The sequence below is a fragment of the Oryzias latipes genome, chromosome 4 (assembly GCF_002234675.1).
Source record: "Oryzias latipes chromosome 4, ASM223467v1".
NCBI classification, from domain to species: domain Eukaryota; kingdom Metazoa; phylum Chordata; class Actinopteri; order Beloniformes; family Adrianichthyidae; genus Oryzias; species Oryzias latipes.
This window is the reverse complement of record NC_019862.2, coordinates 27,755,764-27,780,374: the sequence shown is the minus strand read 5'-3', so window position 1 is coordinate 27,780,374 and position 24,611 is coordinate 27,755,764. Positions and strand designations below refer to the sequence as shown.

The 24,611-nt window shown below is 39.7% G+C and overlaps 2 protein-coding genes across 6 annotated transcripts in view; one reads left to right on the top strand and one right to left on the bottom strand.

The window, feature by feature from the left end:
- The window catches only part of gabra5 (gamma-aminobutyric acid type A receptor alpha5 subunit), a 36,598-nt gene extending 14,743 nt beyond the window's left edge, over nt 1-21,855 (bottom strand). Inside the window, exons 1-7 of one of the 2 annotated variants that reach the window (XM_011474418.3) lie at nt 21,457-21,855; nt 20,976-21,060; nt 20,208-20,332; nt 19,472-19,539; nt 17,748-17,968; nt 10,208-10,290; nt 1,184-1,327 (exon numbers count right to left, since the gene is read on the bottom strand). In XM_011474418.3, coding sequence (XP_011472720.1) covers nt 1,184-1,327; nt 10,208-10,290; nt 17,748-17,968; nt 19,472-19,539; nt 20,208-20,332; nt 20,976-21,058 — 724 coding nt within the window. In that variant the 5' untranslated portion in view covers nt 21,059-21,060; nt 21,457-21,855. The other variant, XM_020702651.2, reaches the window with a different exon arrangement.
- The window catches only part of gabrb3 (gamma-aminobutyric acid type A receptor beta3 subunit), a 55,228-nt gene that overhangs the window by 3,940 nt on the left and 26,677 nt on the right, over nt 1-24,611 (top strand). For all 4 annotated transcript variants that reach the window (XM_023954489.1, XM_023954490.1, XM_023954488.1 and 1 more), the window contains one exon: nt 23,670-23,717. In XM_023954489.1, the coding sequence (XP_023810257.1) occupies nt 23,670-23,717 (48 nt within the window). The remainder of the gene's footprint in view (nt 1-23,669; nt 23,718-24,611) is intronic.

Genomic DNA, 24,611 nt, shown 5'->3' with positions numbered 1-24,611 from the left:
CATTTGGAATCTGGTAATTGCTGCACTATTAGTGGGTTTTCTGCAAGTAAACAGTTTGTCACCAGTGTATCATATATATATTTGATGACAATTTTCTTTTTTTTATAACCACAGTCCTCTTCTTAAATCAATCCAAGGCTGAACAAACATTGCACTTTAATCCTGAGTTCTCTCCTTTTTTATAAATTAACGGTGGGACACAGGCCCAAATCATGATGCCACCACCACCATGTTTTATGATCAAGGCTGGTTTATTCTGACTGAATTTGGAATTTTATTTGTACAAAAGTGACATTCACGATGTTTGCATGCGGTCAACTGTTTCCTTTAAATTAAAAAAGAAAAACGTAATAGATTTGGTGGGATTCAGAAGTTTCAATAAGAAACTTGAACATGGTGTATGTCAACTTATATATTATTTTTCTCAAAAATGCAAGCAAATAAAAAGCGTTGGCTTGGATTAATGTTAGCTTTGATCAATGCATGTATCAGTGTTTCAAGATGTAGAGTCGCCTTTTATTGACTCAGCTACTTTTAACTATTTCCATGTTCCTATATACTCCCTTAGAGATATACAAAGATTTAAATTTAAAATAATTTAACTTTTTTGAACGTTTTACAAATAAGTATTAATTTTTTGTCCAATAAAAGTCTCATATTTACTTTCTTTTCACAGAAAAAGCAAGTAGAATAGAGAGTAACAATGAAAATAAAATGGAATAAAATTAAAGGTGCACATTAACCGCCTTGATGAAAACCTTGATTAGTCACAATCTTTAGGTGACCTGAAGCAAAAGTTTGTTTTTTTTACTTCATTGCCGCCTTTCACACTGGTTCTGTCCAGTGCTCTCCTGTCTTTTCTGAAAAAAAAAAAAAAAGAGTCCCCTTTGGAAAACTGATTTTTGGTCTGCGCTTTGAAGCCCCCACACATCTAATTCTGAACCCTTTAGACCTGCCAATATTGTGACTCCCATCATCAAATCACTAAAGTGAAACAGGAAATTTTATTTCTCATTATATCAGTGTGTCTGCATCCAGGACAAATGACGTCTAATCAAAGACATCATCTGATTTCATGCAGGATTATAGAAAATTGTCCAACAAATATTAACATTCCATAAAGAGATGTGAATCTCTATGCAGTTTAAAGTGACTGATCACCAGTGTGTTCACGCCGGCATACCTCTGCTGGTGTAGATGTCCTCTGTTCCCGCGGTCTGACCGATCAGGTGGTACTGGTTGAGCCGCGAGCCTTCTTCTGCGACGACCACTGACTTGGCTGCTCCTTTAGTCCAGGTGTAGACAACCTCAGAGACGGGATATGCATCTGGAAGAACAAAATTATTGATTCTATAAAATGTAATTTGGTTTTTCTTTTTACTTTAAAGATGTCAATCATGAAACTCGTTTATTTTTTAACCTTTTTGAAAAAGAAAAAACTATCTTTACGCACTATCACTGCATGACAGTACTTGGGTTTGAAAATTGTGCAACTGTTGATTTGTAGCCTGATCGGTTTTTCATACTTATTTTCATGATTTATTACATTTGGACCATATCTTTCGGAGATGTTTAATAAATAATTATTAATAATTATCAATCAATTCTGCATGTTAGATGAACAGAAAAATATATAATTTTTCTTCATTCTTCATTTTCTTGAATGTATAATGTTGTACTTTGAGAAATTAAATTAAATAAAATGCAAAAAAGTATTGAATTTTTATAGAAAAGTAAGAAAAACACACTATTATAGTTGACTGGGTCATGGAATAGTTTCTATTATAAATAAAGCACATTTCAGTACAACCCCACTCTGTCCCCACTGATCACCAGCATCATTCACGCCTCAAGACCGGATCAGTTCCCACTGCTCTCATGCTCACCTCTCCAGCAATAGTTTATACGAACAGCTCCAGTCTGGTTTCCGTCCCCTCCACAGCACAGAAACAGCTCTCCTCAAGATCACTAATGACCTCCTCCTTGCAGCAGATGCTGGTTCAGTCTCCATCCTCCTCCTGCTAGATTTGAGTGCGGCGTTTGACACCATCTCCCACCCCATCCTTCTGGACAGACTCTCCAATATTGGCATCACCAACCTAACCCTTAGCTGTTTCCATTCATATCTCTTAGGTCGCACCCAGTTCATCCGGTTAAAATCATTTACATCTCCCATCACACCAATCACCACAGGTGTGCCCCAGGGCTCTGTCCTGGGGCCCCTTCTCTTCATCATCTACCTCCTCCCCCTCGGCAACATTTTTCCGAAATACAACATACATTTTCATTGCTATGCCGACGACACCCAGCGCTACATCTCCTCCAAACCTGGCTCTACTTTTCCACCTTCTTCCCTCTCTAACTGTCTTTCTGAAGTCAAATCCTGGTACACGTCAAATTTCCTTAAATTAAATTGCAATAAGACTGAACTTCTCGTTGTTGGCACTAAATCCAATCTTAGCAAAGTTGATAATTTCTCTCTCTCCTTCGACAATTCCTCCATATTTCCCTCCCCTCAGGTTAAGAGTCTGGGTGTCATCCTTGACAGCACTCTTTCTTTCACTGCCCACATCAATAACATCACCCGCTCCGCTTACTTCCATCTGCGTAACATTCGTCGTCTCCGTCCCGCTCTCACTCCTCACTCCACAGCTGTCCTAGTCCACAGTCTCGTCACCTCCCGTATCGACTACTGCAACTCCCTTCTATCTGGACTTCCACAAAAAAATCATCCGTAAGCTTCAACTGGTTCAAAACTCAGCTGCTCGAATAATAACCCAAACCCCCTCCATTCACCACATTACACCCGTCTTACAGCAGCTTCTTGGTTACCAGTACCTCACCGGATGACCTACAAAATCCTCATCATAACCTTCAAAGCCCTCCACAACCTCGCCCCTCCGCATCTCTCAGAGCTCCTAACAGTGGATACCCCCACTCGCTCCCTCAGATCCTCTTCCTCCCTTCGACTGGCCATTCCACGAACACGACTAGTTACCATGGGGGGTAGACCATTCAGCAGCACTGCCCCACAACTATGGAACTCCCTCCCCTCTGATCTACAAAATATGGACTCACTCACTCAGTTTTCCAAACACCTCAAAACTCACCTTTTCCGTCATGCTTTTAGCTCATAATATTTACATTGCTGTTTTTAACTGTTAACTTATTTTGTGTTCTGGAATTTTACTGTTGTATGTTTATGTTTTTACCTACTTTTTACTGTGAGGCGACCTTGAGTGCCCAGAAAGGCGCCATATAAATAAAATGTATTATTATTATTATTATTACAAGGTATTTCAGTTTTTTTTTAAAGGATATTGCAAAAGTCAAGTGGCCAAAAACACTGAAGTTGCAATTAAAGACAAAATAAGCAGCCGATGATGAAATGTACATTGGTTTGACTTGTGTTAACAGTTGCTCATTCAATGGTAAATGGCGTCTATTGATAGAGCGCTTGAAGCCCAAAGCGCTTTACTGTAACAGCCTCATTCACACACGGATTGCAACTCCACTGTGCCAACAAAAAAGCACCAAAGAGCAATGTGGGGTTCAGTGTCTTGCCACAGGACACTTCGAAACATGGGCAGGTAAAACAGGAACTGGACCTGCGATCTTCCATTATTTGAAACCCCTTTGCTCCCTTTCCCATCAACACATGCTTTCGTTTTTGTCGGATTTCTGATAGTTATCCGAGAAACTAGGTTTTGCATAAAAGCGGTGTAGAACCCCAAACCTTTAACTGGACATGCACACATTTGATGACACATTTGACATTTGTCCCTGGTCTGGACGTTTGGATGAACTTCACAGCTGCAGGTTTGGGTGTCCAGATGTTTGTGAGGTAATGCGGGACACCCCAGAAGCATAGAATAAAAAAAGGATTATATTTTCAGAGAATAATGATGATGATGGTATGGAGGTTCAAGCAGAACGCAGCGGGTTCTGAGCTGCATCGTTCTGTCCTGTGATAACCAAAATAATGAGCCGCTCTTTTCCACACAGAGTCTGCCTTTTATTCACTTTTTTGGGAAGATTTGAAATAAGTGTAAACATTTTGCATTCATTAGAAATTACACCAAAAATGCTTAAATAAATCCTTTTTTTTAATTTAATCATCAAAAAGATGAACCAATATTAAAATAAAAATGGTTAAATATATATTTTGTCTTTGCTTCTACTTGTTAAGAAACATATTTATTCTCAGCTAGGCAAGTGCAGCCCTTGAGCAATCAGACAAAAACCATTCAAACTTACTGGCTACCTTAAACATCTTTTAATTTATGACATTACATGATATTTTCTTTTTTTTTAACACATCCTTTTTTTGAGGTTTCTGCTTTTAGACAGGCTGCTGGCAAACTCAAGCTGCTTATGCAGGACTGCTTGTTAAGTGTCCCACAAATATCCACCTGCTCAGTTTGGTTTAAAAATATATGCTCCTCCTCCTCCTCACCATCCCTGTGTTGTAACCATCACTCCTATTTAGAGAGGCCACTGCTGATTCTTTGTAGGTGATCCCAGTTATGTTTACTGCTTTTACCAAAAGAAAAAAAAATGTTAAAAACTGAAGTACTTTAGTGTTTTGTGCGGCTTTCTTTCCCACATTCCTCCAAGGCGCCCTAAAAGTGCTACATCTAAAATAAAAAAATAAAAAATGTATTGTATAAAAACATCTGAGCTAACAGAGAGAATTAAACACGGCAGGCTTTACTACTAATTCACTTAGCGGCTTTAGCTTGTAACTGTTTTGACACATAATTGACTACAAAATAATCAATTAATTAGTTGGTTAATGACAAATTATTGACAATTTCTAACAGAGTTTTCACTAAAATAGATCAAATGTCACAGAAATTCGTTAACAAAGGCTTTGATTGTTGTGAAAACTGTTTTTTTTGATCCAGAGAAATTGAAAGGTTTTCTTTCTCTGTTGGAGTTTGAACGGATTTCACGAGGGTCTTTACAAAATGTTTTCAACCGTTTCCTGTGAAGGAGGAGTTTTACCTCTTCCACACGGATTTGTCCTGTCAGCCTCATTCAGGCTCTGCCGCATTTGCTGTACCTATGCATAAAACCGTTGCACGGTTGGTCAAAAAAGAACCACAACCAAGCAGGTGTTACAGGAATCAAGCTGTCTTGTTCTTCAGCATGCAGAAACGGCACCATGTTCAGTCTTTGAGCTTAAAGTTCATCTTTCAATTCTTCCTTTAAGGGAAGATTAAGCCCCTCGCAGCCCTTGCATAATGTGTCTTCAGTGCAAAGCCTGGACTGATCCCTGGAGGGTTATAGTGCAGATAAACTCATAAGCAGCCCGAAGAAATGAACAATAGTTTAGACACAATATAATGTATGAGCTGAGTTTATGTAATGCGACGATTGCTTGCCGCTGCTCAGTCCTTCAAAGATGTGTTTGAGACAATGCTGTTTGTTTTGGAGATAATAATCCACAGACGAGCTCAGGTCAAACTCAATTGCAAAGAATTGTCACAGTTGCTGGATTACTGTTAGATTGGATGGCACACTGCTGTTTGATTGGAAGAGAAGGAGACTCACACACCGACTTGAAACAACTATTCCACCACACAGTGTGCAGATTTTGCGACTGTGTCAGAGAGCATTTGTGCAGCGCTTGATAGTTTTCAGGACAAACCTGCAAAAAGAAACGCTGCTCCTCAGCATAAAGAGGCAGCTGCAGGCAGCAATCTCTGCTTCTGCTGCTGCTTTCTTTTTTTACGTCTTCTTTACAGATGTGGAACAGAAACACATTCCAATGGCTGTCCCAAAAAAAATTTAAAATGGCAGGGAAAAAAACTTTCTGCTTTTCCTTAAAAAACAACTCCACTCAACGAAAAAAAACACAACTTTAACCCTCTATAACTTAGTAAATCATATTTGATACAGCCATTTATGAGATCCCTATTTGCTTAGTATGATAAAATATTTACCTAAAAACCTATAATATATAATTTGGTTCATGTTTTCTGCTCTGTAGTTCATCATCTCTCCACTAGAGGCAGCAGAAGAGCTTTTCCCTCATTTCAAAATGGCTGCCTCCTTAAAGGCTAAAAAATACTTTTGGCAGAAAAAGTTTTCAGAAAGTGAAAATAACTCATCTATTGTTATTCTTTTTTTTTTTAAATGACTGCTTGACAGTGTTTTTCCCAGTAGCTTAAATGTACCAAATCACCCCACAAATCCTAATTAATAGTAGCTATATGTCATTACAAAAATGACATTGCAAACTTTTTTTGTGGATTTCATCAAAGGGTTTTAGAAACATTTGAATTCCCCCCAAAAATTGAATTTTTAATTATTTTACAAGGTTATATTGACAGTTAACCCTTACTACCTTTGGCTGAATTACTGCTACATACAAGTATGCGTCAGTGGTTCCTTAGGGGCGGAAAATTTAAAGATAAAATCCATGGATTAATTTTGAATTTTCTATAATTGAAGCGTGAAAATTAGACATCTTTTTTTTAAAATTAAATGCAGGTCACATTACTTTGGAAAATATCAAGATTATTGCATGATTTGATTTGATTTATTTCCAGTATGAAAAACAATGGAATTCTATTTAAAAAAAGCAGAAATTTCAAACGCATTTCTGATTTTAAAGTAGATATTTGGTTAGAAAATATAGAAAAATCAAGTAAAGAAGATGATCCCATCTTCTTTACAGTGTAATTACTCAAAATCAAAAATATGTAATGCACATATGTCACATCAGATTAATTAAATATAATGATTATCAATTAAAGTCCAGTAGAGTTGGTTGCTTGAAAAGGGAAGGGAAGAGGCAAAGATTTAACTTTTTAATTTTTTTAAAATTTTTAATACAGTTTGAAATCACTCACATGTCAGTTTAATGTTTTATCAACCTCTTTTTTAAATTGAATATCACTTTTTAAAACTTTTTTTCTATTTTTTGTTACGTTCCTTGTTTTGTTTTTTTAGGTTTAAAGCAGTCATTTCAAGAAGTCAGTTGTAGTTTGGTTTTCTATTCAAATCACCCTTAAAATAAACTGTGTTTAATTTTTTTTTCTTTTTTCTGGCCACCTCTTATTCAAGTTTTTTTTATTTATTCCTATAAACTATATCACATCATTTTTTATCATTTTAAAGGATGTTATAGCTTAACATTAAATAAATATACATCCAAACGCAAAATGTTTTATATTTAAAAACCTGTAAGATTACAGAAAAGCATGAGGAATCACTGGAATGAACTGGTGCAGCAAATAAATGAGTTTGCTCTCTAATTTTTGTTGCTGAGTTACACAGAAACCTTAAAAAATTCAAAAGCTGATGAAGTTGAAAGTTTTAACTGTTAAAGTTACTGAAATATTACTTATTACTTTGTATACTCCTTTATAAATTGTGTAGTTCTAGGTCACGCGTTTCTAATAAAACAAATGTTTTAAAGAAACATATGCCATTTTACAATTTAATAATTTTACAATTATTACAGCCCCTAACATTCACAACCTAACAACAAAAATGGTAGTCAATATCATATCCATCCAGCCGTACAGTTTTGATTGAGATACCAGCTCAGATGAGGAAAACAAAGACGTACATGGATATATTTGTCTGCAATCAAATGCATCGGAATGGAGCAGAGCAGAGACCTTGAGGCCTGCTGATTGTAACTTGTACGTCACAACTACAAGATTTTTCAAACATTTTTATCATCTGCTCCTGATTCGCAACAATTTGAATAATGAAATACTGAGAAATGCAACTTTAAGCATACATTTCTTTATTTATGTCCTCTATCATTTGAAAAATGCCAAAACAAACATGTTAAAAACACCAAAAACTCTTTTCATCATAGCGGGTCTTTCACAGCCAGGTGAATTTGGTTTATTTCAGTCATTTTTCCAATATTTTCCTGCAGTACTCAGAGTAGTGTCAGAGGTCCTAACATAGTTTAGAGTCATGACGAACCCCAGGGTTTCAGATGTGAATATTTGCAGAACGGAAAAGGTACTCTAGGGGTGTGGTCACACTGACTGGTTTGGCTGTCGTTTGATCTGCATCAGTCTGTGTTTCCTTTCTGTTTCAGTGGGACAGGTGTGACGGCTCACCTTTAAAAGCTCTGGTCTGCTGAAAAACAAAGGAAACGCCTTTGTGTTTTTGCACGTCCTTTTCAGAGATCTTATCTGGAAAACTGCACCTGAACGATCATCAGTTGGAACTGAGTTTTTTGACAGTTTGGTGCATTTCAGTCCAACACGTCTGAAACACTGAACTCATGTGAAAGCAAGTTTAAAGTAGAGCTGTGACGGTGTGGGATTTTTGATCACCGCGGTGATGAACCAGCAGGGGGCGCGGTTAACAGCAGCAGCAAAAAAAAAAACGATTGAACGTCAGCGTCCTAGTTAAAGACAAAAATTCAGAACATATATGACAAAATATATAATAAAGTAAACAAAACACGTTTTCAGAACGAAAATGCAAAAGAAAACAAAGTTTTGCTCATTAGTTTATCAGCATTAACACGCCGTTTAAAAGGGGTGCATGGAAATCAATAAAAAAGTTATGTCATTAATAAAGAGATGGAAATAAAAGTGTGTAAGCAAATGTTTAATTTAAGAAAAAATGTGTTCAGGAAGTTCTTATTAAAGTAAAAATATTTCATTTTTACATTTGAAATCCACTTTAGCTTTTCCTTTTTTCAAACTAAAATTGAAACATAAATGATAACGTTTATGTATTTTCTATTAAGTTTGGGGTTACTTTAAAGGTTGCCGTCGCTTTGGGATCATTTGAAAAAAAAAAAAAACTTCTATTCAAGGGATGATGGATAATTATTGTAAACTGACTTTAACAAAGCTCACCCGGTCCAAGCAAAAACAACATTTGCGACTTTATGACTGCTGCGTGCGTGACACACTTCCTTCAAATTGTGCCTCTAAGTACGTGAGCGTACGGTCTCACAGACATGAGCGCTAACAGACGGAGGACGGGCCTGACCGTATCAGTCCATGAAAGGTGATTAACACAGCACACAGAACAGGTCTATCGGGCTCTGAAAGCCCTGAGCTCCTGGGTGAGTGGTGTCCATTAGGTCAGAGGATTAGCTGAGGTTAATGGAGTTGGAGAAAAACACCGTCCGGTAACTTTTACAGCTTACAAACTCACATGGGTTAGATGCGCACATTCACTTTAGCGGTTTTAAAGTCCTTGAAGTTGGCACTCGGCGGTGCTTTTTCAGCCAATGCTGTGCATACATCTGCAGGTATGTATGCACTGAGCTGTCAAAACACAAAAGGATAAAAGTACGCTTTCATTCTTTTATTGAAACACTTTTTGTTTCAAAGAAATCCTGAAAATTGTCAAATACAGTCTAAGCAAATGAATGTATCCAACTGGAGCTGAATCTTTATTTTTGCAGGTTCTTTTCTGTGCCTCTCAGTCCTAAACAACTTTTGTTTTTTTAGATTTGCAGGCCAAAAACAAGAAGTGAAAATGTTATCCTAGCTAGCACCTATACAAGTAAAATGTTTTCTGGAGCGATGAATTAAATTATATCAAATACCAGATTCACCAAATCCATCCAAAAGGCCTCTAAACTAAAGAGGAGACCATGGTCTGTCTTTGTCCCTTTGGCCTTACAATGAGATTCCTGTGTGAGGAGCTTGAGCTACCTGCCCTGATTATCCCTGTCCCCCTCGTCTCAGCTGGGGGCACAGATGACCATATTAGACGTGGGAGAGGATCTGTGTGAGCATGGCTCCGTCACCCTGGGTCTTCGTCAGCAGCAGGGAACACCTTAAATGCTAATCTTGCTGAGCTCACATGCCAGAAGCTCCTGGGTACTTTTCCTTGCAGGAACTCTCTGGCTTAGAAGTTTAGTGGTTCATGTGCATGGACTTTTAGAGGTCATCTTTTGCACAGTTGGTGTGCATATCTGTTTCGGGCCGTGGAGAAACTCTGACATGTTGATTAATGGCTTAATAAGGAGCAGCGTGTCAGAATCTAGACGGTCATCTCCTGCACCGCCACTACAACAGCTCTTTCACCTGAGGGACACGGCCTGTCAAACCCAGGATACACCTGTCTCTATTCCCTCTGCATGAATAAAGACTGAAGTATCGCCAAAAATATCTACCATTTTCCTCAGTTTTTGGTGAAACTTGCAGCCCAACAAGGTTGGCAGCCCAAATGAGTGTTCATGCATGTAAATATATCTACTCACAGCTTCCAAATTTTAGGGGACACGCATGAGCATCCATAGGAAAGTCTTCCAGCTGCATGGGACATTCTGCTGAGATTGTGAGCCTGAAAGAGAAAGTTGAGACGTAATTTTTAGTGATAAGTACAAAAATTTGATTATGTGACACAGGTAGATTCTAGTGGATCAGACTCTGTGTAAGGAGCTGAACAACCAGATGCAAGTTTTTCAAAATGTTTATTGTGTCCAGTCCTATAGTGTCCAGCCTCCAGCAGTCCAAATGCTCCAGGATGCTTAGAGGAGCATGCAGTCCAAACCCCATTTATCTGAAAGAGGGGTGGGTCGCAACCACACCCCTCTGCTGTTGTTCGTCGCGTCCCCTCTCCACTTTCCAGTTCCATGGTCCACTGGTTCCACTTTGCTGTCCCTGGTCATGTGGCCGAGCCCAGACTCTACAATGTCCAATTCCTGGGCTGGCATGCTTCAAGCACCACAACCGCTGCTGCTGCTGCTGCTGCTGCTGCTGCTGCAAAACACCACACGTGCAGCCTCCGTCCTGGTGCTCCAAAACACCACACGTGTGGCTCCCATCGCTGGTATTCCAACACTACTTGTGCAGCTGTGGTGCGCCTTTTTTTCCCCGCCCCAAGTCCAGCTGTTCATCCTTTTTAAAGGATCAAAACTCCAACCCACCTTGATCACACACACCTGTGACTCATCACCAGATTTACCATGAGCCATTCAAGGGCCCTTGGAGTTTTAGGTTGCACAACCAGGATCAATAAAACAAAAAAGATTTAAAAAACCAAATTGTAAAGGTAGGAAAAAAGAATCACCCCGTTACATCCCCCCACAGTAAAATATTGGCAGTCCCTGCCATTACACAGGAATTTGTCACCAAGGCATCCAACCTTCATCTGATGGACAACTGTTAACACCTTTCTTGCCATGTTCCCAAATTCATGGTTGGTTGCAACTATGGAGTCTGCTTCGTCTTTGGGTTTAGCTGACAATCCTTCTGCCACATCATTTAATTTGTAACCCACACTCCAGGCCACGGGAGAATCAAAAATCCCTTCAACTCTGATTGGCCATTGACATGTTAGCAGCACCCCTACAGCCTCTTATAGTTTAGAAGGTGACCCCAAACCACTCGGTTGTCTGGCTGGTTCGAATTTGAAACCCACACTTCAGACCACTGAAAGGGGAATCACAATTCCAGCTCAGAGGAGAAACCCAACTGCCTAGGAACCTTGCCTTATTCACCCACACCCCAGACCACTGGAGGAGGTATCCAAAAATTGGCCCATATTCATGAATGGCTGCGGGACAATTACACCCATCTACCGCACCTCATGTTACCTCAGTCCACTGAGGCCTGTGGCCTATTAGGCAGGCTTCACAGGTTCCACTGTGTTGGCAGTAAACATGGCTCTTCCGGGCTCAGATTAGGGGTGCCTTCTCTGCCAAGCAGGGACGGTTTCTTCCGGATGCTTCATACTTGGGATGCTACAGCTGGCTCAGACCCTCCTGGTATGACACCTGTTTCCTGTTGCACCGGTTGCCCCCCACAAATGGCATCAGGTCCTTCAGTTCTTCCCAAACCCAATATTCGTGTTCACAATCCAACCTGCTGTATCTCAGGATCCAAGGCGAACAGGCAATAAAAGCAATCATCATTTTGAAAGTATGTTAAACTTTACCATATGACCTGGGTTCCGCCTTACACAGTAATCTGATCCTGCCGACAACGCCAAATGTGACACAGGTAGATTCTAGTGGATCAGACTCTGTGTAAGGAGCTGAACAACCAGATGCAAGTTTTTCAAAATGTTTATTGTGTCCAGTCCTATAGTGTCCAGCCTCCAGCAGTTCAAATGCTCCAGGATGCTTAGAGGAGCATGCAGTCCAAACCCCATTTATCTGAAAGAGGGGTGGGTCGCAACCACACCCCTCTGCTGTTGTTCGTCGCGTCCCCTCTCCACTTTCCAGTTCCATGGTCCACTGGTTCCACTTTGCTGTCCCTGGTCATGTGGCCGAGCCCAGACTCTACAATGTCCAATTCCTGGGCTGGCATGCTTCAAGCACCACAACCGCTGCTGCTGCTGCTGCTGCTGCTGCAAAACACCACACGTGCAGCCTCCGTCCTGGTGCTCCAAAACACCACACGTGTGGCTCCCATCGCTGGTATTCCAACACTACTTGTGCAGCTGTGGTGCGCCTTTTTTTCCCCGCCCCAAGTCCAGCTGTTCATCCTTTTTAAAGGATCAAAACTCCAACCCACCTTGATCACACACACCTGTGACTCATCACCAGATTTACCATGAGCCATTCAAGGGCCCTTGGAGTTTTAGGTTGCACAACCAGGATCAATAAAACAAAAAAGATTTAAAAAACCAAATTGTAAAGGTAGGAAAAAAGAATCACCCCGTTACAATTAGCTGTGTTAAAAATAGGACAAAAGAATGAAGTCATAAGGGAAATAACATCTTTACTTGTGTTTGTGTTTGCTGAAATGATCTTATTGTTATTTGGTTAAAAAAAAAAGAAAAAAGAGAATAGATGCAGGAGCTTCTACCTGTTTCAGGTAGAAGCAATACTTTTTTAGAAACCTAAGGAGCTTCTTGTTCAAAAGAAGGCTTGCACAGCTCACAGCCTTGTGTAATTCTGCCCTCTGCTGGCCCAGCTGAAACAACTACAGCTACTCAGTCTAAAATCTTCACGTTGTTTCTTTGAAGCTCCATTGCAATAATGACGAAACACAGCTGAAGATTTATTTCCTTTTCGGATATCACACAGCTCCAGTGAAAGCAATAAAAAGCATCTGACTCTTTTTATGCATAAGAAAAAGTCCTGTTTAAATATTAAAGCTTCAATAATCCTCAGAATACAGTGCTGGGTTAGGGTTAGACTGATTTAGAACAGAGGTCAAGGTACCCTGGCTAAGGATCACAGTGACTTACACTATGTTATATTGGCAAATTCCAAAATAAGCTTCACTGCAGCCACTGAACAGGTAATTCAGCATATTAAAGGGCAAATGATGCCCCTCATTTTTTATTGAAAAACAGCATATTACATTTTTTTTACATTTCTCCTCTAAGCTCAGGTCCTCTACCAGAGGCCTGGGAGCTTGAGGGTCCTGCAGTATCTTAGCCGTTCCTAGCACTGCGCTTTTCTGGACTGAGAGGTCTGAGGTCTTTCCAGGTATCTGTTGTAGCCACTCCTCCAGCTTGGGGGTTACTGCCCCGAGTGCTCCAATAACCACAGGCACCACTGTCACCTTCACTTTCCAGGCTTTCTCCAGTTACTTCCTCAGTTTTTCATGCTCCTTCTTCTTGATGTTTCCATCACTTGGCCCTGCCACATCCACCACAGCGGCTTTCCTCTGTTTTTTACATTGTGGTTTTCAGCCAAGGCTGACTTTTTCGGCAGATGTTCATAATTATCTTTGAATTTAACTATTCCTTCATACCTATACTGTTATTTTTTCTTCTGTAACTTAAATGAACAAATGTTACCAATTAAATACAAGTAACTAAACAGATTAGCCTTTTCTAGCTTAGTAAGAATTGTGTTTTGTCAATATAGATCTACTCAAGCAAATGGAAAATGTATGGTGTCCCAAAATTCTTCTTAAAAATATTTTTACAGGTTACGTAAGTAACAAATGAAATGTCATCTGGTGCACACTACCGAGCACGATAAAAGGAGACCTGAGAGGAAAAGGAGCATGGATTTACAGTACAGAAGGATGCCTGTCATTGCTGCTTCTCATTGGTGGAAAGCACCTAATTCTGGTTATCATTGTATTGACTCTTAAGTTATGTTCACACCGCCCTCAGTAACGTGCGTTTAAGTGGCCACTTCCAATGAAAAGTCAATGTAAATGTGTGTAAATGCGTTTGTTTGGGGCTTACGCATTCAGAACTCTCACGTTAACACATCCCTATGCGAGTTTCTACGACCGTTTTCAGGCTCTGTGTACCAAACGTCCACTGAATGCATGTTGACAGTTAAACCAGGTTGAACTTTGACCAATCAGGGACTTGGGTTTGTACATTATACAAACATTTGTAAATTGTTCGTGGAGGAGAACTTAATATTTGCAGTTTGTGCCTAGCTGGAATTTTCTGACACCAAGTCTTTCATATATCGGAATAGAGCTGTAGATGGTGGACATGCGCTGGTAAACAGTACAAAAAACAGAAGAAGCGCCTCCCTGCTCGTCCAGTTTGAATGTTGTTGTTACTCTTTTGGCTTTATCCCATCAGGGGTCGCCACAGTGAACGAGTCGCATGGTAAACTTGGCAATATTTTACGCCGGATGCCCTTCCTGACGCAACCCTCTCAAAGCAACCGGGCTTGGGACCGGCACAGAAGTAGAGAAGGGAACATGGAGCAGCCCGGAGTTGAACCCAGGTTTCACGGACGGAAGGCGCCGCAAACCAGCACGAGCTAAACCGGCTCCCAGCTAAACCGGCTCCCAGTCTCGTCCAGTTTGAATACCATGTGCTAAATGCGTTTAGCGTGATCTTGAACAGGCGTCACATGCCCGGTGTGTCCATAGCTTTCAAAAACTATGGTTCTCATGGAATGCAACTGGACAGAACTGTTCAGGCAGCTTCTGTGGATCCCTGACGAGGTAGTGTCATGTGAGGTCATATCATGATTCTCAAACTGCCGGCTTAGAGAAGTATGAGGCATTCCAATTTAAAGTCATTCGTGGTCCAACAAAATCTTAGATGATACAATTCTATTTGTACTATGTCTTGATCCTAAAGAATGCGTCCCTTTAAAGCAGTATTTTTCAACCAGTGTGGTGCCGCAGGAGATCAGGTGTGACATGGGAAATTACCCATTTTCACTGATGTAAAAACATTTACCATCTCCAGGATTTCAGCTCTGTGTTCATTCAAACAGGGCCTGATAAAACACTGAGTAGTTAGAAATATGAAAGATCATAAAATACTTTTTTTTAGTGTTTGTTTGATTCTATTAAAGACATTTTGATAAGAATGACGGTACCACGATTTAGCCGCAGCTTCAGCTCTATTTTCGGAAAAGTCCGCCCCTTTAACTGTCTCCACCAATCATTCTTGGAGGCTTAATCATACGTCATCTGTCTGACCAATCAGAAGTGGTTAAAGTTTTCACTTTCACTCAATCCCAACAAAAATACCAGCTAAAGCTCGTCTTTTCATATGTTAAATTTAAGAAGAAGTAATAACAACATTTAAGAAACAGGATTAATGTGAAGTGGCCAACAGACACAATCAAACTAAATTAAAAGAAATACAATATTTTTGTTAAAGTTTTCAAAGACTTCATCTTTGATTAAGACAAAAGAAAAACTAAGAAAAGTGCAACATGTTCACTTTTTGTGTAGCTGCAGAAAAAATAAATATGTGGCTGGTTGTCTTTTTGTGTAAAATTTATCAAATATATTGTGATCATCTAATTGTTCAAAAATTACAGTTGCCTTTGCACCGACATTGAAAAAAAATATTAAAAAATCAATAAATCACAATTTAGAAAGAATATATTTGTTTGTTTTTTTGTGGGGTTAAATAAAATTGCATCTTAATAAACTGAAGGGTAAAAAAAACTAACAGGGTAAAATGTCAAATAATTTAGTTGAAAATTATTACTGAAAACAAACTTAACTTTTTCACATCTTTTAGAAGAACCTTGTGGAGGGACTGTTCATCAATACAGACTATAGAGTTTCTCCTTTTTTAATTTTTGGATGCTGGTGTGCCGCGGGATTTTTGTCAAGGATAAAGTGTGCCTTGACTCAAAGAAGGTTGAAAAACACGGCTTTAAAGCAGAGTGTTTGGCTGCAGCATTTTAATGATAAACAGTCACACCGTACAGTCACAACTTTACACTGAAGATGTTAAAGAAAAAAGACAGATAAGGGGAATTTAATTATGACCTGCAGTAAGTTATTATCTTGAGCTACAGAAGCAAATGTATTGATTCCATGAATGCTGTGACTCACTGCTACCGCTGAACACAAGCACTATTTCCTTACATGAAATAGATGAAATACCAAAGGTGCATCATCACTAAAGCGCATCAGGGTGTAAAAAAAAATGTTAGAAAAGGTTAGATAGACAAACGTTTCCAGAGAAAAGGTGGAGCGCCTTCCACTCGCTTTCATTAGTCAAATAAACAACTCGGACCCTGAATAAATCATGGGTTGGAGTGAACAGATTCAAGCAGGAACATCATCAGCTTGTGTGCGCAATGACAAATGCTGTCATTCGTGTACTCACTCAGGTACTTTGTGAGTTTCTCAATGATGTAGACAGGGCTGCACACAACTCTGCTTTTACTTGTGCGTGGTAGCCCAGCTACAGCTCTGCAGGCTTCAACTCCTTATTCTCCGAGCCATTGAGGAGAGGGGAGCAGTGTATGAAGAAAATGTTCCTCTAATAGCCTTTTTCCCAGAACACGTACACGTTAATGGGCCATTTAGAACTCATTTCTGCTAGCTTTTTTGCAATAGCAAATGCATCACGTTTGTTGCAGTTTCAAACGATGTGGATCAATAATTGTTTCTGACTTGCAGCCATTTTCATTCTCAAACTTGCTCAAACTTCCTTCCTTATTATTTGATTTGGAGCATTGATTGTGTTGATGAAACGAAGACTTAAGTTGAAGTAGCTGTAAATGAGATGGCTCCATTAAAGCATCCATTATCAGACATACACAGTCTGGGTTTTCATAACAAGTCTTTTAAACCATTTTTTTAATACAATACACACTAAAAAAGAAAATCTTCATGATGTTTTCTGTAATCTATTTTGAGGCAGTTTTTCACAAAGATCCCTTTTTCTTGTTAATCGGTAACAAAAAAAAACTGATTAAACATCCAACCAGGCACGGATTTACCCAGCCTCACTATGGGATGCAGGTAGAATATTCTATCAAAATGGATAGAAAACCATGTTATCGTCGGTTTATCTATCTATTTATCTATTTTTTTTCCCCTTTGATGTGCTTGACATGTGGTATAAGTTTTATGTCGAATGAGCTTCCTGACCCCACCCTTTGCATCTTGGGCTTGGGACCGGCACAAGCAGGACACCGGTTTGTGCCCTGTTGAGGCTGCAATTATCTTTCATCTTTTTATTGTCCATCTGTCACTCTTTTTTATTTATTTAAAAAACTACATATTTTTGGTATAATTTCTTTGATTTGATTTCTTTTCTGTGTACAATTTTCATTTCTTTAGTTAATTGTGGATTTTTGCCAGTCATCACATTTGGGGGTGGAGCTAGTCAATGCATTTAGGGGACACTGTCCCCCTCTTACCCATGTCTATGTCCGGCCTTGTATCCAACAAGAGCAAAGATGTGACTTAATAACAGGAATTTCTCTGAGGTGTTTGTTTGTGATGCATCTGTGCAGACGAGCACCATAAATAAATCTCTATGTATAAAACATGGAGGTGGACTTATTTTCTTGACTTTGTCTTTGTAAGTCACATTCCTTTAGAAAACGTTTGTCCTCCTCCAGCTCAGAACATTCAGCCGGTGTCAGGAGCACAGCTCACCTCATGGTGTACAGGAGGGTCCCGTCATCTTTGAGGCGCAGCAGCTTGTTCGGCGTGGTCATGTTGTGAGCGATGGACTTCTTCCCGTTGAGGAAGAAGGTGTCAGGGGTCCAGATGTTACTGGCCAAGAGGTTATTTAGAGGCAGCATTTCCATGGGGCCTTTAAAGCACAGCCGCTCATCCTTCCAGCTTTGACGGAAAAACACATCAATGGTGTATTCCTGCAGAGAAACATCTCAAATGAATTCACTCTAGTTGTTTGACAGGAAGTCACTCTAGGATTAATATGTTTCATTTCATTAATGTTCCTTTTTAATGAACAGTACAGCAACTCATTCTGTTTAAGCGGCATGAATCCTGATGTTTCATTGCAGAAATGCAATCTAAAAAGCAATAAAGTATCCACTAATTACTTTTCCAGGACCTATGACTCATATGTCCACATGGTGGCGCTGAACACTAACAGGAAAAACTGAAAGACAATGCACAAATTTGCAAAGTAGAAGGGTTCCATAGGCATCCATCCATTTTCGTATTCCTTTTAGGGTCACATGATGCTGGAGCCTGTCCCGGCTACTGTTGGGCAAAGGCGGGGTACACCCTAGACAGGTCGCCAGTCTGTTGCATGGCCACACTATCACTCCCACACATGCAATCCTAAGGACACGTAAGAGTAACTGATTAACCTATAAAGTGTGTTTTTGGACGGTGGGAGAAAGCCGGAGTCCCCAGAGAAAACTCACGCATGCACAGGGAGAATATGGTGAATGGTGTACACTTGTATAGCGCTTTTCTACCTTCCTCGAAGGCCCAAAGCGCTTTACGGTCACAAACCCATTCACTTACACACACACACACACAACTTCACACGCTGGCGCCAACCTTCCACCAGAAGCAAGGTGGGATTCAGTGTCTTGCACAAGGACGCTTTGACACATAGGGCAAGGCGGGAATCGAACCTGCAATCTTGTGTTTTTACACAAGTGTACTCAGTGAAAGTTATTCAATGACACACTTTGCAAACACACAAAATCTTTTTGTTTTTAATTTAGATATCTCATCACACTTGATATAAGACAAAACTAACTATCTCTTCAGGAAAATGTTTTGGGGCAATAAATTTGATCTTGGAAAAACACAAAGCAATATCTTTATAGTTATCTTCTTTTTTTTTAAAGTTTTATCTGTGATAAAACTTGTGTGGGCGGTTTTGTTACAATAAACAAATATACTTGATTTGAGGCAACTTCAACGTTTTATTAGACTCCTTTGACCAATGTATGCATATTTATTAAAACAAAGTGTATCTCAAGCTGTGTAATTGTAGTACTGAGATAATAATGGTCTAGAAAAAAGGATCGTTCGACTGTTTTAGCTCATAAATAAGACATAACTGTGCACATATACTTACTTGTTTGTGCAAACACACTTGTTTTCTGAATTAGTACTTCCAATAGTTAATTGACATACATTTACATTTTTATATTCTCATAAAAAAAGCTCATGACTTAAAGACAAATTCTACTAGTTCTATTGACAGATTTTTTCTATTCAAACATTGGAAAGCGTCTTGTTTTTTTGTAATTTTAACTTGTTTGGAAAATTATTTTTTTCCCAGTGCAAGCATTTTTATTTTTCCCCTGAGTAAGTCTGCAAAGTTATTTTTTTAATAAAAATTGTTTTGACCAAACAAAGGAAATCAAAAAAGGAAAACAGTTTGTTACCATTTCTGTGTCAGAGACTGGACCAAAACTTGTGACGAAGATGTTGGTTTTAATCTCTGTCACTTTCTCTGTAAAAAAACAAAAACAAAAGCACAATTTTATAAACTAATTCAGAAACTGAAAAAAAAGACTAAACTTTGAATTTTTTACATAATCATTTGATCTTCTTTAACAAAAAAATTCAAATCACATTAACCCATAAGAACTAAGCCCCATTTTTCTTTCAAAATTAAAAAATTAAATGATGTGGACTACAGAATCCACTATTTTTCTGTTACACTGATGTCAACATGGGTTCTTATGTGTTACGGTAAAAAAATAAAATATGTTTTTGTTGTTAAATAAAAATATAACAAACACTTGGGATCTTAATCCTAACTGTAAAATAAAACTTAATCTCCCAGCACCAATAAAATAGAAATGGAAATGGAACCATGCCTTTAATCTGCAGAACTGATCCAGTTTAAGGTTCTCTGTGCTTCACAGAGGATATGTGTGACATTAAATCTACTTTTAACAGATCTATAGAGCGGGCCTTCGCTCACCACAGATATTTCTCTTAGTCTGGGAGGAGCAGAGGGAACATTAGGGGTGGTTTCAATTTTTCACCCAACTCATTTTTCCTTCTGCTAAGTATGGAGCTGTCAAGTGCACTCTAAAAAAAAAAGGGGCGCCCCAACTCTCCCTTAGATTGGGTCAGAGTAACAGAGGGGTGGGGTGAATTCGGTGAGCGTACCACCCAGTCCAGGGCGAAGTCTGTTGTCGTATCCATCCAGAAGTCCATCCAGGATGCGGGTGAAGATGGTGATGTTGTCGTTTAATTCTGCCTCTTTGGGAGTACCAGTTACCTCCTGGGAGATGCTGCAGGGGGAAAAAAGACATTTTTGTGCAAACAGATTTAACCTCTTAAGGCCTGTATTAATTTCCAGTTATGAAAACTAATTCTGTAATGTTTTTGATTTCAAGTAAATGATAAATTACGGTTATTTTGGAGCAAAGGCCCTTTTGACGCATGTTTGCATCATTCAGAGTCAATGGGTTAACGCTTTATCTGCTGAAAACATTTCTAGTGTATTCTAAAGTGCAAATATCTTATATTTTCCACCAAAGAGACATATTTCCATTTACAATTTTTAAGGTTATCTTTAAAAATAGCTCTTTTAAGGTCCTTTTAAGTGTTTATTTCCATTACCTTTTTTTTTACTTTTGGTCAAATGGTGAGCATGTTAAAAAGGAGACTGTTTGTCCCTTGCTTAAGCTTTTATCTTGTATCATACTACACTGATGGATCCTTAATGTAAGTTGCTGTTTTATCCTTCCATTCCATGATAGTTCCTTGTTAAAACAGCTTCAAAGTAATTATTTATTCAAAAGGTTATTTTCAAAAAGTGGCCAACTCAAATAAACGAACTGGAAACCATAAAATATTAAAGACAGAGTTAGTAGAGCAAATGAGCCTAAATGTCCCCTGAAAGTGATGACATTACAGAAGGCAGTGACTCACCTCAGCCGGTAGGTGGCGGTAAAAAGCAGAGCGGAGAGCCACAGACGTGTCATTGCGGAGCTGCAGCGCATTCCATCGCCCATCCCTGCGAACACAAACTCTATACTTTTACAACAAAACGCAGTTACGCACTCTCTGATGCAAAGCAAAGCACTTTCTAACACTTCCATGCGCAATCTATAAATGGCTCCTGCGCGTTCAAGCGCATTAGGAAAGGGCATGCCCACGTGCGTAAAGAAGAGCCTCACTTCTGAGCAGACGGAGATCCGAGCTAAATAAATTGTGAAATACTTCTGGCTGTTGTGAAAGCGCCATAACTCCATCCACAATTCTCATACACGCGCTCCCCGCACCGCAGCTCTCCAACCGCCCGCGTGTCTGCGTGGAGGCTGCAGCGCCTTCACTCACGCACTCCATCCCTGCCCGCTTCTTCCATCAGCAGCATCAGCAGCATCTGATGCGCCGCACAGCCGCATCTTACCGCCCAAGAAGAAGATGCACAGTCAAACTTCTCCGAAGATCTCTCACGCGCAGATTGCGCTGGCTCGTCGTTGCGTCTTTGGCGTTAAATCCCAGGGAAAACGCCGCCCACACGCGCGCATATTGATTGCATTTTGGAGAAAGAGGCGGAAGATTAAAACAGAAGAGTCATTTCGAGCGCGAGCGAGGCGTTTTTCCAGAGCGATTAAAAGATTGGCAGCGGAGAAAGAACGGCCTCCCAACACTTCTGCTGACTGATCATCGTTAGCGGGTCTCGGAGGAACACCCGGCAGGCTTAGCAAGAAATCCAATTCTGTGTCCAACAGCAGAGGCAGAGGAAATGTGGGGCTGCAGGACGAGGGAGCACCGCGCGCGCACGCATCCAGGAGGATGGGCGGGCAGCCGGAGATGGAGAGAGGGAGGGAGAAAGAAAGGAATAAAAGACGAGCCGAGTTTACCTTTTTATTAAAATGGTTCTAAAGAAAAGTTGACTGTGGTTTTGTAATAATAATTTAAAAAAAATCTTCCAGTTGGAAAAAGCAGGAAACGTTTTTCCAACTTTTTCTTGGCCAAACGTAAGAAGAAAAAAAAAATGTCGTCTGCATAAAGTTTTCTGTTGGATCTAAGTCATACATTAGAGATCCAAGGAGCGCTCATCTTCTGTCCACCACCAAAAACCTTTGCTTTTTATGATAAATCATCCCAATGATTCTGAGGGTAAATTGGGTTTTTGGGTTTTTTCACTTGTGGACTTTTTCTGATGATGGAGGACAATCATGAAGAAAATTAAAATCAAAATGGCACTTCTGAACACTTTTGTTTTCAATTTGTTTTAAATCAGGAGCCAACGAAAAAAATGATGTTATTAAAAACCTAGAAAATACGCAGGGCGGGCCACAAGCTCTCTGCTCCGCTCCATTCTGATGCATCTCCTTGCAAACAAATGGATCCATGTACGTCTTTGTCTTCCTCATCTGGCTGTTATCTGGCTCTAAACTGTACGGCTGGATACATCTGATATTGCTTGCCATTTTGGTTGCACTGTTAATGTTGGGGTTGCGAAAGGCTGTAAGCTGTAGTGGGAGAGAGTGTAAACAGATCAAATTCAGATCAAATACGGGAAGTGGGGGCAGAGTTACTCTGCACCAACATTCCTGCCCACATATCAGAGGCAAATTTCCAATAAACTCCTGGCGCTCTGCAAAAAAATTTGTCCTAGAAAACAACATTTTTTTTTGGCTAAACATGGCATAATTACAATTAAAAGACTACTGGGGAATGCTTTTACAATAGATCAAAAAATGATCAGAGTGAGTGGGACTTGAATTGTCTGGTTGTTGTGGTTTTGGTTTGTGCATTTCAGCAGCTCACATCACTCAGTGACCTCACCCAGAATGACTTGATGAGGTGACAGACTCACATTGAAGCTACAGTATGATCAACAGTAAAAAAAAGAGGCTTGGTTCGTTGTATGAGCATGACAAACCAGTATGCATCAATGCTCACTAGATTGGCAAATATTGACCACAATGCATTGTGTTTGGATGACTTTTCATTTAAATAAAATGTACGATTTTTGTATAAACCATCCAAGTTTTCATCATCAAAGCCCAATGGATTCATCACCAGTCTTTGTAAAATGTTCATATTTATTAGATTTTTACTTCATGAAATCGGTGACGTCATGTTTGTCATGTAAAAATGAAACAAAGTAGTGAGCATGGTGCTGGAAAAGCTTTTAAAATCCAGGGCACTACTAGATAGTCCTGCACTGTATAGTTTTTTTAGTTGTTAGGGAGGAAATTCCACCAGCCAGTAGATGCTGGTGGAGAATGTAAAATTGTTCATGTGATCCAAATGCAGAAAGAGACAGAGAATGGGTGGAGGAAGGCATGTAGACCTGACTGATTATGAAATTTAAAGAAAAGCAAATGTACATTCAGCATGAATATAAAAGAAGAATTGATGAATAACGAGTTTAACCAAACCAAACATTACCCATCAAAGGAAAAATGCAGAAACTGCTACGGTTTACGAACTTTAACATCCTAGAAATGATGTGAGACGTCTTTACTTTTGGTTTAGTGCAGTTAAAACGGCATCTGAGAGAAATGTCCAACAATGTCCAATGTCCAGCAATTTCCTGCTGGGAAAACGCTTATTGTCCAAGTCAGCACAGTTCCTTTGTAATGCTTGCTTTTGTGCTTTTTGCAGGAATGCTGTTGATGGGAATAAAAAGCTCTACGCCATTTATGATACAAGGTAAGGCTAAAACTCCAAGTGCTGCTTATTGTGAGCCAGTTTACAAAAAGGCTGCAACATTTTCACTCCAAAACAGGGAAAAAAAACTGTTATCGAGCATGAAAAGAAACAGGAGAAGTTTGTGTGGAAGAGCCAAATCATCCCTGCAGCGGTATTGAGTTTGTGCTGCACAGCAAAAAGACCAACAATGAACCTAGAGCTCATTCTGAGGAAACACAGGAATAACTTCTCCATTGTCTCTAATTACCCCCTTTTCTCAACCAGCTCATAAAATTTGAATTCCAGTCATATCTGGTGTCTTTTTGCCTTAGAACAATTCTGAGAGTGTGTAAAACATCAGCCACCATCCTCTGAAAAAGCTGCAGTGGGTTGCACCAGGTCTCATAGGTGCACCTGGATGCACCCAAAGCACTTTTTTTGTTCAGTAGATTTCTAAACATTCATTTTCATTTTACTCTGTGAGGTCAAAACGATCACAAGAACAGTGAGCAAAAATCCCAGAACCACACGGGGGCACCTAGTGAATGACCTGCAGAGAGCTGGGACCAAAGTAACAAAGGCTACCATCAGTAACACACTAAGACACCAGGGACTCAAATCCTGCAGTGCCAGACGTGTCTTCCTGCTACAGCCAGAACATGTGCAGGCCCGTCTAACATTAGAGCATTTGGATGATCCAGAAGAGGATTGGGAGAACACCAAACAAAGGACCAGGACGACTGACCCGTATAAAAGAAAGAATGATTGAATGGGGCCATGTATCGTCAGATTTTGAGTAAAACCTCCTTCCATCAGCAAGGACATTGAAGATGAAACATGGCTGGGTCTTTCAGCACAACAGCAATCCCAAACACACTGACCAGGTAACAAAGGAGTGTCTTCTTGTGAAGCATT